General features: G+C 45.4%; 1 protein-coding gene across 2 annotated transcripts; it reads left to right on the forward strand.

The window, feature by feature from the left end:
* The first annotated feature begins 683 nt into the window (after window positions 1-683).
* tmem69 (transmembrane protein 69) lies at window positions 684-16,890 on the forward strand. Of its 2 annotated transcripts, none has more exons than XM_070886088.1 (3): window positions 684-821; window positions 13,206-13,266; window positions 15,817-16,890. In XM_070886088.1, exons 2-3 carry the CDS (start codon window positions 13,222-13,224, stop codon window positions 16,528-16,530), a joined length of 759 nt encoding a protein of 252 aa, XP_070742189.1. In that variant the 5' UTR covers window positions 684-821; window positions 13,206-13,221; the 3' UTR covers window positions 16,531-16,890. The 2 variants fall into 2 exon arrangements, with proteins under 2 accessions (XP_070742189.1, XP_070742190.1); XM_070886089.1 differs by having other exon boundaries at window positions 745-780.
* Window positions 16,891-19,848: the final 2,958 nt, after the last annotated feature.

Genomic DNA, 19,848 nt, shown 5'->3' on the forward strand with positions numbered 1-19,848 from the left:
GAAACGTAGTTAAGCTTTGACCCAAAGCTGTGAGATTTTCAAACAACTCCAAACAAGCATTGACTAATTTTTTTTTTTGAAATTCGTAGCCAATCGTTCCAATTCTTTGTCAAATCACAAACGCCAGAGGTCACCTTGGGCCCATTCAAGGATCACTCTGCGCCAATGCTCTTAGCCAAAAGGCCTAGAGCCACTGCACCGTTCCTGGAAGTACTGCAATACCAGGTTCGTGCCATGGAGGTGGATGGGTCAGGTCCCGTGGAGGTGGATGGGTCAAGCCACCCCACCCACCTCCATGCTGGTGTAACGTCTCCACAGCTGCTTCTTAATTCAGTGCAATCTGAAACTGGACATAAGCGGGGGAAAAAACTGCAAATATTGAAAATCTATAATGAAAATGTAAAAAATGACGGAACAGCATCCAACAGGGAAAACATTTTAACATTCAGAGCTGGCGACATTTATGTTGAAATTCCTGCTTTGCATTTCCAGCTCTTTCAGTTTTTAACCTAAAACTATAAACATCTGCGCAGATATTTTTCACATCACTATTCCCTTCCGTTCATTATATTGACAATTACTCGTGTGGGACTTAAGAAAAGCCAACTTCAACCAGCTCCTCTTTCCTTGCACGGCCGGAACTGAATTGCAATGATGTGTTGATGGTGGGGGATGACCCGGACGGGAACACTTTGGTCGCTTTCGTGCTTTCAAGGTGCTCCTGACTCGCTCCCCGTGGGTCAGAGGCCTGGTTTTAATTCTGCACGTAATTACGTTTAGGTACTTTTGTTGGTTGATTTCGATTGGTTTTCTCGGCGGAGGTAAGCGTGAACTCCGATGTGTGTTTCTCTTTAGTCTCATTGTTCATGGCTCGGGAGAGATCAGTCACACCCACTGGGTTAGGATTCAGGGACAGATCAGTCACACCCACTGGGTTAGGATTCAGGGACAGATCAGTCACACCCACTGGGTTAGGATTCAGGGACAGATCAGTCACACCCACTGGGTTAGGATTCAGGGACAGATCAGTCACACCCACTGGGTTAGGATTCAGGGACAGGTCAGTAACACCCACTGGGTTAGGATTGAGGGACAGGTCAGTCACACCCACTGGGTTAGGATTCAGGGACAGATCAGTCACACCCACTGGGTTAGGATTCAGGGACAGGTCAGTCACACCCACTGGGTTAGGATTCAGGGACAGGTCAGTCACACCCACTGGGTTAGGATTCAGGGACAGATCAGTCACACCCACTGGGTTAGGATTCAGGGACAGATCAGTCACACCCACTGGGTTAGGATTCAGGGACAGATCAGTCACACTCACTGGGTTAGGATTCAGGGACAGATCAGTCACACCCACTGGGTTAGGATTCAGGGACAGATCAGCCACACTCACTGGGTTAGGATTCAGGGACAGATCAGTCACACCCACTGGGTTAGGATTCAGGGACAGATCAGCCACACCCACTGGGTTAGGGCTGTCCATGGCCAGGGACAGATCAGTCACACCCACTGGGTTAGGATTCAGGGACAGATCAGTCACACCCACTGGGTTAGGATTCAGGGACAGATCAGTCACACCCACTGGGTTCGGATTCAGGGACAGATCAGCCACACCCACTGGGTTAGGGCTGTCCATGGCCAGGGACAGATCAGTCACACCCACTGGGTTAGGATTCAGGGACAGATCAGTCACACTCACTGGGTTAGGATTCAGGGACAGATCAGTCACACTCACTGGGTTAGGATTCAGGGACAGATCAGTCACACCCACTGGGTTAGGATTCAGGGACAGATCAGCCACACTCACTGGGTTAGGGCTGTCCATGGCCAGGGATAGATCAGCCACACCCACTGGGTTAGGATTCAGGGACAGATCGGTCACACTCACTGGGTTAGGATTCAGGGACAGATCAGTCACACTCACTGGGTTAGGATTCAGGGACAGATCAGTCACACCCACTGGGTTAGGATTCAGGGACAGATCAGTCACACTCACTGGGTTAGGATTCAGGGACAGATCAGTCACACTCACTGGGTTAGGATTCAGGGACAGATCAGCCACACCCACTCGGTTAGGACTGTTCATGGCCAGGGACAGATCAGTCACATTCACTGGGTTAGGGCTGTCCATGGCCAGGGATAGATCAGCCACACCCACTGGGTTAGGGATGTCCATGGCCAGGGACAGATCTGTCACACCCACTGGGTTAGGACTGTTCATAGCCAGGGACAGATCAGCCACACCCACTGGGTTAGGACTGTTCATGGCCAGGGATAGATCAGTCACACCCACTGGGTTAGGGTTGTCCATGGCCAGGGACAGATCAGTCACATTCACTGGGTTAGGGCTGTCCATGGCCAGGGATAGATCAGCCACACCCACTGGGTTCGGACTGTTCATGGTCAAGGATAGATCAGTCACATTCACTGGGTTCGGACTGTTCATGGTCAGGGATAGATCAGTCACATTCACTGGGTTCGGACTGTTCATGGCCAGGGACAGATCAGTCACACCCACTGGGTTAGGACTGTTCATGGCCAGGGACAGATCAGTCACATTCACTGGGTTAGGGCTGTCCATGGCCAGGGATAGATCAGCCACACCCACTGGGTTCGGACTGTTCATGGTCAGGGATAGATCAGTCACATTCACTGGGTTCGGACTGTTCATGGTCAGGGATAGATCAGTCACATTCACTGGGTTAGGGCTGTCTATGGCCAGGGATAGATCAGCCACACCTACTGGGTTCGGACTGTTCATGGTCAGGGATAGATCAGTCACATTCACTGGGTTAGGGCTGTCCATGGCCAGGGTTAGATCAGCCACACCCACTGGGTTAGGGCTGTTCATGGTCAGGGAGAGATCAGTCACACCCACTGGGTTAGGGCTGTTCATGGTCAAGGAGAGATCAGTCACACCCACTGGGTTAGGGCTGTCCATGGTCAGGGATAGATCAGTCACACCCACTGGGTTAGGGCTGTCCATGGTCAGGGATAGATCAGTCACACCCACTGGGTTAGGGCTGTCCATGGTCAGGGAGAGATCTATAAAAACACCCACTGGGTTAGGACTGTTCATGGACAGGGAGAGATCAGTCACACCCACTGGGTTAGGGCTGTCCATGGCCAGGGAGACATCAGTCACACCCAGTGGGTTAGGACTGTTCATGGTCAGGGAGAGATCAGTCACATTCACTGGGTTCAGATAGTTCCTGGCCAGGTGGTGTTTCTGTCAAACTTGAACATCACTCATTATCATTGGGGTTGACTGTCATTATTTAAAAAAGGGTGACTCAATCTGATAGCTATCACCGTACGGTGAACATAACACCACTCCCAAATGGGTCTATAATCAGTGTCATTCTTATAATATATATTATGTATAAACAGCACTGTTGTCAATCGTGGCCAAAGTTCCAATTATTTATAATGTTTAGGGAAGTTTTATGACATTTATTCAACTGAATTGCTGCATCATCTCTAAATCTTGTAAAATGATGTATCTGGCCACAGATTAATGATTTTAGGATGAGCTTGTGTTTCCAGGGCTCGGCGGGGTGGGGAGATAGGGAAATGAGCAGTTTGGTACTTGGGGTGGGGATCCCTCATTGGAAAAATTGTAGCAGGATGGTCGACATCCTTGGTGTCGACCTGCTCTGATCATCGATCAGCTACTGGAGCCAATTTTGCCAGTTTAAAAAATATTTTTGATTCTGACCACCCATTCATACACTCTCCAATGTCTCTTGTCTGTCTTTACTTTCACTCACTGTAATGTATTTTCTTCATGGGTTCTTTGCTTAAGAATTCATAGCAACTCATTGCTATTGAGAACTAGTTAGTTTATTAGCAAAAGTTTAACAATCACACTAACATCACCAGTTCATCCACCAGGCTCTTAACCACCTGCCTCATCATGGATACCCTGAACCCAACTGGCTGGGGTTTTATTGAGCCTTCTGAACATCACGTGACTGGCTAAGCCAACTCAACAATGCTACAACTCTTTTGTTGTGAATAAAATAAATGTTAAATCAAGTACCCCCTGATCTGGGGGACACTCCAAACATTTTTAAACAAGTGCCCCATTTTTTTTTTAGGGCACTAAAAAAACCACAAATTTTACAAGTGTCCCCTGGCTAAAAGTGGGGGGGGGGGGGATTAAAACCCAGCAATAAAACAAATTAAATTTTAACCATATAAAATTAAATTAAAATTTGGTTGCAGGGGGTGATGATGCACTCCAATCCCTTCGACGCCCACCTCTTGTGGAAGGCCGCGAGCATACTGGTTGACACCGCGTGCTCCATCTCTAGGGACACCCTGGCTCGGATGTAACCGGGGAAGAGAGGCAGGCAGTCGGGATGAATGACCCCCTCGACTGCCCGCTGCCTGGACCGGCTGATGGCACCCTTGGCCGTGCCCAGGAGCAGTCCTATGAGGAGGCCTTCGGAACTACCAGCTCCCCTCCGCACAGGGTGCCCAAAGATCAGGAGTGTGGGACTGAAATGCAACCAGAAGCCCCTTCAAATAATGGAATAGGGGCTGCAACCTCGCACATTCCATAAAAATGTGGAACACGGACTCCTCCAGACCGCAGAAATTGCAGGCGGCCTGGGAGCCCGTGAACCGACTCAAAAATTTATTGCACAGGATTGCTCCATGCACCACCCTCCAGGCTAAGTCCCCGATAAATAGTGGGAAAACTCCCGCGTAGAGTGCACTCCATTGGGGACTCCCGCCTCCTCCAGACGACAAGATGGTGTGCCATGGTGTGTCCCGACAGCAGATGAGTATGGCAAGGTGGAGAGGGTGCAGGAGCAGCCCGTACAGGAAACCACTCCGTGCAGAACTGAAAGGCACGGAGGGGATCTCCCCGAGGCGGCTCAGGTTGTGAGGCGCCGGCTCCCAAGGGAGGTTTTGGGGCTTGGTGCCGATAATGAATTCCGTCCGGATGGGGGTCAGTTCAGACGGGATCTCCCCACGTGCATGAACCACCTCGACACACCTAACGGAGTCAGGGCCCAGTGCTGTTTTTAGCGACTCAATGGCATTGGGCGCGCGCCGGATGTCGGCCCAGTTTAGGCGCCGTGCCAGCACGTCTGGCGCCATCCAGCCCGCTCCTCCGCCATCGAGCAGGTCCCTGACCCTGGTCACCTCGCCAGCCACAGCCCTCTCGTCCGCCTGCCTCCTAAAACCACGGTCGTGGAGGTATGGATCCCTGAGCAGCGGCTCCTGCAGGACAGCCGCCACTCCAGACCGTGGAGAGCTGCATTTGGTGGCGACTCTGTTCCAGACCCTGATGGGTTCCTGGTAAAAGACAGGCAGCCCCCGCATGGCGGTCCTGACGCCCTCCCCCCCCAGGCTCACAAACAGGAGCTGCGTTTCGTAATTGAGGCTGTACTGCTGGCGAAAGAAATACGTCGTCAGTGCACGCCACCAAGGAGGCGGCTTGACGTAAAGGTATCTCTGCAGGGTCTGAAGACGGAAAGTCGCAAGCTGGGTGCCAATGCACACCAATGCCTGACTGCCCTTCTTAAGCGGGAGACTCAAGACCGCAGCAGGGACCCAGTGCTTCCTGTTGTTCCAGAAGAAGTCCACCAGCTTCTTCTGTATCTTGGTGACAAACGCAGTGGGGGGGCGTCAAAGTGACCAGCCGGTACCACAGCATAGCGGCTACCAGCTGGTTTATGACTAGCGCTCGACCCCTGTAGGACAGCACTCGGATCAGTCCTGTCCAGCGCCCTAGTCGAGCGGCGACCTTGGCCTCCAGCTCTTGCCAGTTCGCCGGCCAGGCTAAGGTAGACTCCCAAGATAGAGGAGATGGGTCGTGCTCCAGGCAAAAGGCCTGAGCTCCTCCGGCAGGGAGTCCACCCGCCACTGACCCACCAGGAGTCAGGAACATTTCTCCCAGTTGACCTTGGGGGAGGATGCGGCCGAGTAAATCTCCTGGCACTCACGCATCCTCCACAGGTCACCGGAATCTTCGACCATGAGCAGCGCGTTATCGGCGTAAGCCAAGAGGACGACCTCCACGCCCGGCCCTTGCAGAGCCAGTCCCGTCAACCTCGTCCGCAGGAGGCGCAGGAAAGGCTCCCGCAGATGGCATATAACTGGCCGGACGTGGGGCATCCCTGGCACACCCCTCTCCCAAAGCGAAGGGGCGCCGTCAAAGACCCGTTAACCTTAATCAGACACTCCGCGGCGGCGTACAAAAGTCGGATCTGGGCGACGAAATGCGTCCCGAACCCGAAAGCGCGCAGAGTTCCGAACAGATATTCATGAGCCACCCTGTCGAATGCCTTCTCTTGGTCTCGGGAAAGGAAGGCGACCGACAGACCAGCCTTCTGGGAATGGTGGATCAGGACCTGGACCAGATGGATGTTATCGTGGATTGTCCGGCCCGGGACCGTGTAGGACTGGTCGGGGTGGATCATGTGGTCCAGCACGGCACCAAGGCGAGCAGACATCACCCTGGCAAAGATATTATAATCCGTGCTGAGGAGGAAGGCCGGGCGCCAGTTCTTAAGTAGGCGGAGATCGCCCTTCTTCAGCAGCAGGACGATGACTGCCCTGCTCCAAGAGAGGGGCATTCAACAGCTCTACAAACATGTGAGCATACTCTATTCATTACATTCACTATGCCTCTTTTTGCTTCATGCAAATATAATTCCTGCCATTTAACCATCTCCACTTAACCACTGTACAGGTCATTCTATTTATTTTTCTGTGAGTGATCAATGTGTTTTTATTTTGTATGTTTTACCTTCTGTTCCTTTGTAAATGCAGTGCACCAGTAACATCTTCCAGTTCTGACAAAGGGATTATACCCAAAACATCAACTTTTGATCCACAGATGTTGTTTAACATGCTCAGTGTTTTCTATTTTTGCTTTAAATTTCCAGCATCTGTGCTGTTTTACTTTTTGTTCAATGATTTCAGTACCCAGCTGAGTATTAAATGGACATTGGATTCATTGTGTCTTCCTGCTGCCTGGAGAAGCCACAAGCTCGCAGGTGATGGTAAAAATGGCTGTCATTGCAGTCTTCCTGTTAACACCTTGCACCTCTGTTGACTATTATGTAGGAACCACCTGAGGGATTGAGGTTATAAATGACCAGATAATCTGTTTTAGTGATGTTGATTGAGGGATATATATTGTCCAGGACACCAAGAAAACTTCCCTGCTCTTACATAAGAATTGGAGCAGGAGCCGGCCATACGGCCCTTCGAACCTGCTCCGCCATTCAATAAGATCATGGTTGATCTTCAACCTCAACTCCACTTTCCCGCCCAATCCCCGTATCTCTAGATTCTCCTAGAGTCCAAAAAAACAATCTATCTCAGCCTTGAATGTACGCAACGACTGAGCATCCACAGTCCTTTGGGATAGAGAATTCCAAAGGTTCACAACTCTCCGAGTGAAGAAATATTTCCTCACCTTAGTCTTAAATGGTTGACCCCTTATCCTGAGACTATGCCCCCTAGTTCTAGACTCCCCAAACAACCTCTCAGCATCTACCCTGTAAATCCCTCTCAGAATCTTATATGTTTCAATTAGATCACCTCACATCCTTCTAAACTCCAGAGAGTACAGGCCCAATTTATTCATTTTCTCCTTGTAGGACAACCCTTTCATCCCAGGAATCAATCCAGTGAACCTTCGTTGCACCACCTTTAAGGTTTGTCTGACCTTAAAATTGTGCACAGTACTCCAGGTGTGGTCTCACCAGAGCCCTGTACAATTGCAGCCATTTTTTCCATCACCTGCTAGTTTCTGGCTTCTCCAGGCTGGCCATAAACTTCCAATCCTTCTTAGAAATGGAGATGGTGCCAGAGGACTGGAGAATTGCAAATGTTACATCCTTGTTCAAAAAAGGTATAAAGATAAACCCAGCAACTACAGTGACATCCAGTGGGGAAGCTTTTAGATACAATAATCAGCAACAAAATTAACAGTCACTTGGACAAGTGTGGAATAATTAAGGAAAGCCAGCATGGATTTGTTAAAGGCAAATCATGTTTAACCAACTTAATCGAATTTTATGAAGTGGTAACAGAGAGGGTTGATGAGAGCAATGCGGTTGACGTGGTGTACATGGATTTCCAAAAGGCGTTTGACAAGGCTTACATGAAAGTTGAAGTCCATGGAATAATAGGGACAGTAGCAGCATGGATACAAAATTGGCTAAGTGACAGGAAACAATGAGTAGTGGTGAACGGTTGTTTTTCAGACGGGAGGAAGGTACAATTTCAAAATTTGCAAACAGAACAGTGAGGAGGGTAGTGATAGACTTCAAGAGGACATAGACAGACTGGTGGAATGGGCAGACACGTGGCAGATGAAATTTAATGCAGAAAAGTGCAAAGTGATACATTTTGGTAGAAAGAATGAGGAGAGGAAATATAAACTAAAGGATACAATCCTAAATGGGGTGCATGAACAGAGAGACCTAGGGGTATATGTGCACAAATGATTTGAAGGTGGCAGGGCAGGTTGAGAAAGCAATTAAAAAAGCTTATGGGATCCTGGACTTCATGAATAGAAGTATAGAGTACAAAAGTATGAACCTGTATTGTCATGTATTCAACTGTCATTGTAATCCATGTATAAACTGACCTAAGTTGTACACCGTGAGAACACTGACCACTAGGTGGTGAACTTGTGGGAGACACTCCCAACCTGGACTTTCAGATATAAAAGGGGAAGCTCCACCCATCTTCTCCACTTCAGTGCTGGGATGGTTATGGCTGCTGAAGCTTTCGAAAGCGAAGGCTCACCCGTGACAGGACGTCAGATCAAAGTCTGGACAAATAGAGACCCACTACTGTCTTTAGTCAAGAAATGTGTCCTGAATGGGAACTGGGCAGCCAAGTACGGGGCATGCCCTGAAGAATTTAAACCATTTCACAGGCGCAAGGATGAACTCTTGATTCAGGCCGATTGCCTACAATGGGGAAACCGAGTAGTTATGCCCCAGATGGGCAGCGAGGTGTTCATCCGAGAACTCCACAATGAGCACCTGGGTATTGTCATGATGAAGACTATTGCCAGGTCACACATTTGGTAGCCAGGGATAGATGCAGACCTGGAACTTTGTGTTCGCAGGTGCAACACGTGTGCCCAGCTGGACAATGCGCCCAGTGAAGCCCCCCTTAGCCCCTGGTCCTGGCCCGCCAAGCCATGGTCACGCATCCATGTGGACTACGCAGGTCCTTTTATGGGAAAAATATTTTTGGTTGTAGTAGAAGCCTACTCCAAATGGATCGAGTGTGACACTCTCAATTCAAGCACATCCTCTGCCACAGTAGAAAGTCTACGGGCAATGTTCGCCGCCCATGGTCTACCGGACGTCTTGATCAGTGACAATGGCCCGTGCTTTACAAGCATTAAATTCCAGGACTTCATGGCAGGAAATGGTATCAACCATCTCAGAACGGCACCGTTCAAGCCGGCCTCAAACGGCCAGGAGGAACGAGCAGTGCAGATAATCAAACAGGGGATGCTCAGAATCCAAGGGGGTTCCCTACAAAGCCGCTTATCACGCCTCCTGTTGGCCAATAGATCCCGACCACACTCACTCACAGGGGTTCCACCCGCTGAGCTGCTAATGAAAAGGACGCTCAAAACCAAGTTATCCCTTATACACCCCACCATGAAAGAAATTGTTGAGAGCAGGCGCCGGTCACAATGTGACGACCATGACGGGAATGCGAGGGCGCGATGTATTGATGTCAATTGACCCTGTCTTTGTCCTCAACTATGCTGTGGGGCCAAATGGCTTGCAGGCACTGTGATTGCCAAAGAGGGGAATAGGATTCTGGTAGTTAAACTTACCAATGGACAAATCTGCCGCAAACATGTGGATCAAACAAAAAGGAGGTTCTGCAACCCCATAGAAGAAGCAGAGGAAGAACACAATGAAGAGTTCACTCCACCACAGGTGACCGAACACCGGAACCAAGTGGAGGAGAGCCCAGTCACTGTGGGCAGTCCGGACAGGCCTGAGGCACCGCAAACAGCAGACACTCATGCCAGCGCCCAACAACCAGAGCCCCAACTCAGGCGCTCTACAAGGGAGCGTAAACCACCAGAGAGACTTGACCTGTGATCCCAATAAGACTTTGCGGGTGGGGAGGTGATGTCATGTATTCAGCTGTCATTGTAATCCATGTATAAACTGACCTAAGTTGTACACCGTGAGAACACTGACCACTAGGTGGTGAACTTGTGAGAGACACTCCTAACCTGAACTTTCAGGTATAAAAGGGGAAGCTCCACCCATCTTCTCCACTTCAGTGCTGGCTAATAAAGGTTACTGGTCACAGAGTGACCTCTCTAGTATGGGCCTCATTTGCATTTCTACTGTATAGTAAGGACATATTATGTATAAAACACTGGTTCAGCCTCAACTGCAGTATTGTGTCCAATTCTGGACATCGTACTTCAGGAAGGATGTGAAGGCCTTAGAGAAGGTGCAGAAAAGATTTACGAGAATGATTCCAAGGATGAGGGACTTCAGTTAGGTGGCTAGACTGGAGAAGCTGGGGTTGTGCTCTTAGAGCAGAGAAGAGTGAGAGGAGATTTGATAGAGGTGTCAAAATCATGAAGGATCTGGACAGAGTCGATAGAGAGAAACTGTTCCCATTGGCAGAAGGGTTGAGAACCAGAGGACACAGATTTAAGATGATTGGCAAAAGAACCAAAGGCGACATTAGAAAAAAACCTTTTACGTAGCGAATGATTAGGATCTGGATTATACTGCTTGAAAGGAATATGAAGACAGACTCAATCATGATTTTCAAAAGGGAGTTAGATAAGTACCTGAAGGAAAAAAAAATTGCAGGGCTACAGGGGAAAGGGTGGGGAGTGAAACTAGTTGACTGCTTTTGCAGAGAGCTGGCACGGGCTCGACAAGCCAAATGGCCTTCTTCCTTACTCGTGTACTCCAACCCTTATGCAATAAAGGCCAACATGCAATTTGCCTTCCTAATTGCTTGCTGTACCTGCATGCTAACTTTCCGTGTTTCCTGTACAAGGACACCGAAATCCTTAGTTTCTCACCATTTAAAAAATATTCTAGTTTTCTATTCTTCCTACCAAAGTAAATAACCTCACATTTCCCCACATTATATTCCAACTGCCACCTTATTGTCCACTCACTTAACATGTCTATATCCCTTTGTCGGCTCTTTGTGTCCTCCTCACAGCTTACTTTCCCACCTAGCTTTGTATCGTCAGCAAACTTGGATACATTGCACTCGGTCCCTTCATTGAAATCATTAATATAGATTGTAAATAGCTGAGGCCCAAGTATTTGAATAGTTCCATGGGATCGGTTATGTCCCCCTGAGAGGGCATATGGGGCCGCGCTTTAACGTTTAATCCAAAAGACAATACTCCCTCAGGACTACATTGAGGTGTCAACCTAGATTGTGTGCTCAAGTCTCTAGCGTGGGGCTTGTACCCACAACCTTCTGGCTCAAGAGTGCAAGACAAAGCCAAGGAAGAATTGCAGTTCAAGCCAGGAAGTATGAATGAGCATGTGAGACCAGTAGCTGCAGTATAATTGCGATAGGAATCCTCAAGATTGCAGTGTTAGTTTACAATACAGATGACAGCCATGTGCAAATCTAATGTTCACTTGCAACAATGAACCAGCTGTCCTTTGTTACTGTTTTGGACTTTACAACTGTGAATTGAATCCAGATTGGGAATAGGGATTTTTCCTCATCCAGCATCTTGCAGGTAGGGCAGGAGTAATAATGCCATTAGGGAGAATGGACGTCAGAAAAGCATCATGTGAGTCCTACAGCATTATCTAAAGTGCCTCCCTTGGCTAACATTTACATCTCTTTTGACATCTGCTGTCAGCAGTGAGGTAATTTTCCACCCAGCCATGCATCTGCACTTTGTGGAGAATGCTTTCATTTGAAGAATGAGGACGACCATATAATGTTAGTAAATTTATTTTTGGGTAGAATTCCCCTGTTGAGCTATGGCTTGTAGATTTATTTGTAATGTCACTTGAATGCTTGAATGGTTCTTTGCGATTTTCCCATCAGGGGAGTTTGGTACAAAATAGTTATTACAACTCAACATCCAAACAGCAATTTTAAAGTATAACATAAGTTAGGAATTGGAAACCCAGAGATACCAGGAAATACACTTATAATGTTTAGAATTATAACATTTAGAATTATAGCGCAAGAGGGAATATACATTCCCTTTGCTAAGTGTTGATGGGAATAAAAGTAAATTCAAAGTGTTATTGAGCCAAACATGAATTAATTAATACAAAAGCAAAATACTGCAGATGCTGGAATATGAAATAAAAATAGAAAATGCAGGAAATACTCAGCGGATCAGGCAGCATCTGTGGAGAGAGAAACAGAGTTAACGTTTCAGGTCACTGACCCTTTGTCAGAACTGGAAAAAGTTAGAGATGTAACAGATTTTTAAGCAAGTGCAGGGGCAGGGAAAGGGGAGGGGAGGAAAGAACAAAAGGGAAGGTCTGTGAGAGGATGGAAGACAGAAGAGATTAAGAGACAAAAGGGATGATGGTGCAAGGCAAAAGGAGATGGTAATGGGGCAAGTTAAGAAACAAAAGATGAGTCTCGATAGGGTGTAAATAACAGACTCATCAACAGCTGCCATGGGAAAGAGGAAAAAAAAGAAAATAAATATAGGCAGAGGTTATGGTTTGAAATTGTTGAACTTTATGTTGAGTCCAGAAGGCTGTAAAGTGCCTAAACGAAAGATGAGGTGCTGATCCTCGAACTTGCGTTGAGCTTCATTGGAACAGTGTAAGAGGCCGAGGACAGAGAGATCAGAGTGGAGGAGAAAATTAAAGTGACAGGCGACCGGAAGCTCAGGGTCACGTTTATGGACTGAATGGAGGTGTTCTGCAAAGCGGTCACCCAATCTGCATTTGGTCTCTCCAATGTAGAGGAGACCACGTCGTATGCAGCGAATACAGTATACTAAATTGAAAAAAGTACAAATAAATCGCTGTTTTACTTGGAAGGAGTATTTGGGGCCCTGGACAGTGGGAAGGGAGGAGGTAAAAGGGCAGATTGAATTAATTAATGTTTATTATCAGTAATAATGCCACCCAGGCTCTACTTGGTTTAATTCAATTTCTAAAAATGCCCTTACTTTCAATCTAACTGTACTAGACTTTTTTCATTGTTTGCAGATATCCTGCCCTTAAGATGTTTGCTTTTTTGGTGAGGAGATGCTTTCAAATAACTAGCAAAGTAAGTATCGGTCGAACGTGCTTAAAGAATACATTTGTCAGTACTGCACAAACTAGATTTGAGTACTGTACTGTGCAGAGCTTTAAATTTTCCAGTAAGGAATGCAGTAGCAAAAATAAATGTCAAAACAAAAATACAGCTCGAGGTGCTCGAGTCAACGCGGAAGTACAATTAGAGAGCACCTAGATCCCTGTAATAAACCTGTAATCAATTTTGGTAAAGGCATGTTCATAAGATAAATATGAATCTGTATTTTAATTCTAACTGATGGTGTGTCAAAATCAAGAAACTCTAAAAATAGTTCATTCTTTTTTTAAGTTAATATTGTACAAAAAGATTTCAACCAATACAAAATATGCTAATATAGGACGGGGAGGCAGATCGGCGGTTGAAAAATGTTGAAACTGCAGGAACTTTTGAAGTCATTGCATAAAAGGTTTATTGCAGGAATCTAGGTGCTCTCCAATTGTACTTCCTCATTGACTCGAGCACCTCGGGCTATATTTTTGTTTTGACATTTATTTTTGCTGTTGCTTTTCTAACGTTCATTCTCCCTAATAGCATTATTACTTCTGCCCTACCTACAAGATGAGAAATCGTTGCTTTTAGAATAAATCACATTGCATTACAAATGTTTTTCAGTAGCACAGCACATTAGTATGATGTGTCACAGAGGTGTATGATGAGGAGACGTTGTTGTGATTTTTCTTGTTCCCCTACTTCCCGAAGGAGAATTTGCTAATCTCTGGGCATCTGAGGAACCAGCAGCAATAACTTAAACTCACACTGTGCTTTTCATGTAACAAACATTTGAAAGCTTCTTCGCGGGATTGGAGGACACCGAGCAAGAAGTGGAAGAGAAGTTACAAGAGGTGACTGAAAGTGCAGTTGAAGAGGTGGGCTTTGAGGAGGCTTTTGAATAAAGAAAAGATGTGGCACAGCAGAGGGGTTTAGGGAGAGAGTTCCAGACTGTATGGCTATGGTGGATGTAAGTTTGCCACAATGGTTGAGCTTTCGGCTGAAAATGATTGCAGAGTTAGGTTACAGTGAAGCCATGGAATGTTTTGAAAACAATTGCAAGGATTTAAAAAATCAATGTGGGTCCAACTTGAAGCAAAGTCAGGAACGGGAACAAAATCAATGCTTGTGATGCAAAATTTCTAGTGGGAGATGATGTCTTCTGTCTTGCCAATATTGAGCTGGAAAAAATTCTAACTCATACAGGATTTGATGGCCCACAGCTTAGTAGCAAACGTCAGGGGTGGTAGCAGAGAGTTGGATATCATTGACATACATGTGGAAGCTGACCCCAAGATATCGATTGCTTAGGGCAGTAGAGAACTATATAACCACTGCTGACCAGCGTGCTCAATTGTAAGTGCACGGCCCAGTGTGGAACTGAGCCATGCAGCCCACAAAGAGCCCAGGTTCAATCCCTGGTCTGAGCTGAGATAGCTGATCAGAACCAGTTCGGCAGTTGGGGCTCTGTAATTGGCCTGGGTTTGGGAGGGAAAAATGTCAGCAGTAGTTTGTTCCTGATTGCTAACTCGTGACCAATGGTAAAAAATGTGAGTGTTGATATCAAGTAAGGACAGAATCTGACTCGCTTGTGACGTTGGCTCATACATGAAAAATGGCCATTTGGGTGAAACCTATACAAAAGCAAAATACTGCGGATGCTGGAATCTGGAATAAAAACAGAAAATGCTGGAAAATGCAGGTCAGGCAGCATCTGTGGAGAGGAAACAGAGTTAACATTTCGGGTCGATGACCCTTCATCAGATGGGTGAGATCTATGTAGCGTCTATGCATCCACTATTCATTAAAGGTTAGTACCTTTGTGAGGATAGGAATGATGGGAAAAGGTGAACAGGTCCTGCTTTCAAGCACCTCTGACTGACTGGTTTAATAACCACAGTCCACTGGAACAGGTCAATTGTTTGCCATTTGATGTGGGAGTTGTTCCTGGCACAGTGGGTTCAAAGGCACTAGAAACAAATTGTTTATAGTGGGACTGAAGGAAAAAGTGTGCTGCAAGCTATGGTAGCATAGTGCAATTAACAATCTAATGTTATTGTTAAGGTGTGCATGGAAAAAACACGTCCACCTCCTGTCTATCTGGTTAATGCATGTGTTTTTGATGGCAGCAGCATCCGGGTCAAATGTAAACAGAACTTGTATGTCAATAAATTTGATAACCCAGTTCTTTGAACCTTGTTGAATCAAAGTGTAGCAGACCTGAGAAATAGGATTGTACAATTTTGTGTTACCAGAGCCATAATTTAAACTGATTAATTATGGTTTGTAATTCAAACAGGAAAAAATGGCATCTTTGAAAATTTAGTTTGTAGAGGAGTGGGATTTTTTTTCGTACTGCAGAGAACCAATAAGGGTCACATTGTAGGCTGTGTTACATCTGTATATGTTCAGAACAGCAGTATACCATGAAATTCTCGGCTCAATGTTGTAGCTTACTGTAGAGAATACAATTTTTGGGTCCAAGGTATGTCACATATATATTGCATTAATTATTGTTACTTTGTGCTCCAGGTTCAGAAATTAACATCACAATTTCCAAATGAATCAAGAAACATCACTAACTATCATTTATTGGCCCATTGTACACAAAGAAGAATTGTGACGCATCGAAACATCAAGTACTTGCAAAGATCTGCACCTTTCTGGATTCAGATTAACTGTTTTCATGTGTCTTCTCAAGCATCCAAGATAAAGAAAGTGGGGGAACCAGAGAAACGTGAATTAGACTTAATAAGGTATGATTTCAAAGAACTGAAGAACAGTCCCAAACCTGCCCTCTACCTTGGCTATGGTGGATTAATTCCTTTTGTATCAGCTCCCCTCGTAATGGCCATAACGGAAACATATTTCCCTGAACTAGCTTTTGCCCAAATAGCATATGGAGCAACGATACTCTCTTTCTTTGGAGGAGCACGATGGGGATTTTCGATTCCAGAAAGCAGCCCTGCAAAACCTGACTGGTTGAATCTGGGAAATAGTGTGGTTCCTTCCTTGCTAGCCTGGATAGCCCTACTCTTTTGTGATAATCTCACTGAATCAGCAATTATGATCATCATGGGTCTAGGTATAGCATTGCACTATGACTTAGCCTTACTCCCAGGTTATCCAAGTTGGTTGAGAGGTCTTCGAACAGTGCTGACTGTGGTAGCAACATTCTCCTTAGTTGCCACATTAGTGATCAAAAATACATATCCTGAGAAAAAGCTGGTGTCAGATAAAAAATAAAATCAAGGTAGTGAATATTATTTTTCCTTTTTTAAATTGGGTAGTGGCAGAGAGCTCTGTCTCTGACTCAAATACAACTATAACGTACAAAGGAACCCACATATGATGATGATGATGATGAACAACTAATTTATGACAACATTATATTTAATAAGTAATCTGGTCACTGATGGTACCTTCTGAAAATCTAACCATTGAAAAGATCTCAAATTAACGTTCACATTATTCCTTTTGTGTTTTGGTTATTTTTTGTTTAAATTGATTATGTAAAAGTATTGGCAATATTGTGACCTAGCAAAGAGAGGAAAAATTAATACAATAGTGAATTATTTTAGCCTGAATAAAGATCTTTATGTCAAAGTATTTTTGGCTCTATTAGATTACCTGTTGGTTTCTTGATTACTGGCTACAATCAACACACAAGGTTAAAGGCAGTTTTTGCTAGCTGTTTTAGGCAAACAGGATCAAATTTACATTCTAGTCTGGCCAATATTTGCACCTCAGGACATGGCAGAGGTACGTATAGTAGCAGAAATCCTTTGTGTGTATGGTTTGATTGTTTGCATCTTAGCTGGACAGGGACCAATCTAGCAGGTAACTATACTGACATAGATCAATAAAGCAAACCATCTTGTTTAATTCCAAACATCCGAAGAGATTGACATTGTGAGATTCTCAGCTTTGTTTGGAGTAACAATGTAGGTCAGGCCTGTGTGAGGGCAGGACCATGATTAATTATAGTTGTTTTGCTCGACAACTCTGTGCCCATGAGCTTCCTATTGGCTTATATTTGGCTGTATCAGCTCAGTGAGTCAGTCTGAAGCTAGCATAAGTACTGAGCTAAGCAAAGACTGTGCTGGCATTTTGTTGTGTGAGAAACGAGAGGCTGTGTTTCAAGGATCAATGTTGTGTGAGGAAGTGCAGGAGAAGCATATTTTATGTTTTCACATTTCAAAAGTTTGTAAATTACTCTAAAGGTACTTTTTGTACCGAAGACTATTCATTTACCTGTTTAATGGCAAAATAGATTTGTCTGTTAGTTTACAGTCTGAACCTCAGTCTGGTAGATATATTCAATCTGCATATTGAAGACAAGGAGGGCATGTGGTGGCATCTGATATATTCCAGTAAGCCAGAATATAGGGGCAAAGGGTTGCTGTTCAATTTGTAGGTCTTATTACACTTAGATATTGGGCAGTTAAGGATAAATACTCTGGCTTGTAGGGGATACTAGCATGGTTACCAGAGTGGTGCTGAATTCAAGTATTATGTCTAGTGTAAAAATCCAAAAATGTAACCGTCCTTGGAGAAAGAATTAAAAAATAAAAAGTATTGTATTTTGTAGTGTTCTCATTTTTCATTGCATCCGCTGTTAAACATTAGATACATGGGCTGAAGCTAGTAAACATTTTGAGTTTGCACTAAAAGCTTGATGTGTTAGCAATAAAATATTTACCCTGCTGTCTGTATAGTGAATGTCAGTCTTTGGATCTTTTTTTTAAAATTCATTCACAGGGTGGGGGTATGGCTGGCAAGGCCAACATTTATTGTCCTTCCCCAATTGTCCTTGAGCAAGTAGTTGTGAGCCATCTTCTTGAACCACTGAAGTCTGTGTGGTGAAGGTACTCCCTCAGTGCTGTTAGGTACGAAGCTCCAGGACTTCAATCCATCAATGGTGCAGGAACAGTGATATATTTCCAAGTCAGGATGGTGTGTGAGTTAGAGGGGAACTTGGAGTTGATGGTGTTCCCATGCACTTGTTGCCCTTGCCCTTCTAAGAGTTAGAGGTTGTGAGTTTGTGAGCTGCTGTAAGCCTTGGCGTGTTGCTGCAGTGCATCTTGTCGATGTCACACACTGCATGCACGGTGCGCCAGTGATGGATGAAGTGAATGTTTAAGGTGGTGGATGGGGTGCCAATCAAGCCGCCTGCTTTGTGCTGGATAGTGTTGAGCTTCTTGAGTGTTGTTGGAGCTGCACTCATCCAGGCAAGTGGAGAGTATTCCACCACACTCCTGACTTGTGCCTTTTAGGTGGTGGAAAGGCTTTGGGGAATTAGTTGCCACTGAATACCTAGCCTCTGACCTGCTCGTGTAGCTACAGTATTTATGTGGCTGGTCCAATTAAGTTTCTGGTCAATGGTGACCCTCAGGATGTTAATGGTGGGGGAATTCGACAATGGTAACACCGTTGAATGTCAACGGGAGGTAGTTAAGACTCTCCCTTGTCATAGATGGTCATTGCCTATCACTTGTGTGGCGTGAATGTTATTTGCCAATTAATCAGCCTAAGCCTGAATGTTGTCCAGGTCATGCTGCATGCAGGCACAGATTGCTTCATTATCTGAGAAGTTGCAAAGGGAACTGAAAACTGCAATCAGCAGCGAACATCCCCACTACTGACCTTGTGATGAAGGAAAGATAATTGATGAAGCAGCTGAAGATGGTTGGACCAAGGACACTGCCTTGAGGAACACCTGCAGCAATGTCCTGGGGCGGAGATGATTCGCCTCCAACAACTACAACCATCTTTCTTCGTGCTAGATATGACTCCAGTCAGTGGAGAGTTTGCCCCGATTCCCATTGACTTCAATTTTACTAGGGCTCCTTGATGCCACACTCAGCATAATGACATCAAACCAGCAAGGGCAGTCACTCTCTCCTCACCTCTGGAATTCAGCTCTTTTGTCTATGTTTGGACCAAGGCTGTAATGAGGTCTGGAGCCGAGTAGTCCTGGCGGAACCCAAACCGAGCATCAGTGAGCAGATTATTGATGAGTAAGTGCCACTTGATAGCACTGTCAACGACACCTTCCATCATTCTCCTGATGATTGTGGGGTGGTAATTGGCCAGATTGGATTTATCCTGCTTTTTCTGTACAGGACATATCTGGGCAATTTTCCATTTTGTCGGGTAGATGCCAGTGTTGTAGTTGAACTGGAACAACTGCTAAAAGCGACAAATGTATTGCAAAAGTCAATACATCAAATTACAAAACTACAAGTTTACCTAATCCATATTAATACAGATTAAGAAATATTATTCAATTATTATGGTACTGGAACAGAAGATTTAATTCATTTTAAACAACTTGCATTTAACACTGAACATAATAAAAACGTTCCAAGCATTTCGCAGGATCATTCAGACAAAATTTGACACCGAGCCATTATAAGACAAAATTTGACACCGAGCCATTATGAGATAAAATTTGACACCAAGCCACAGAAAGAGATATTAGGACAGGTGACCAAAAGCTTGGTCAAAGAGATCGGATTTAACGAGCGAAGAGAGGCAGAGAGGGAATTCCAGAGCTTAGGG

Source organism: Pristiophorus japonicus, chromosome 8, assembly GCF_044704955.1.
Source record: "Pristiophorus japonicus isolate sPriJap1 chromosome 8, sPriJap1.hap1, whole genome shotgun sequence".
NCBI classification, from domain to species: Eukaryota; Metazoa; Chordata; class Chondrichthyes; family Pristiophoridae; genus Pristiophorus; species Pristiophorus japonicus.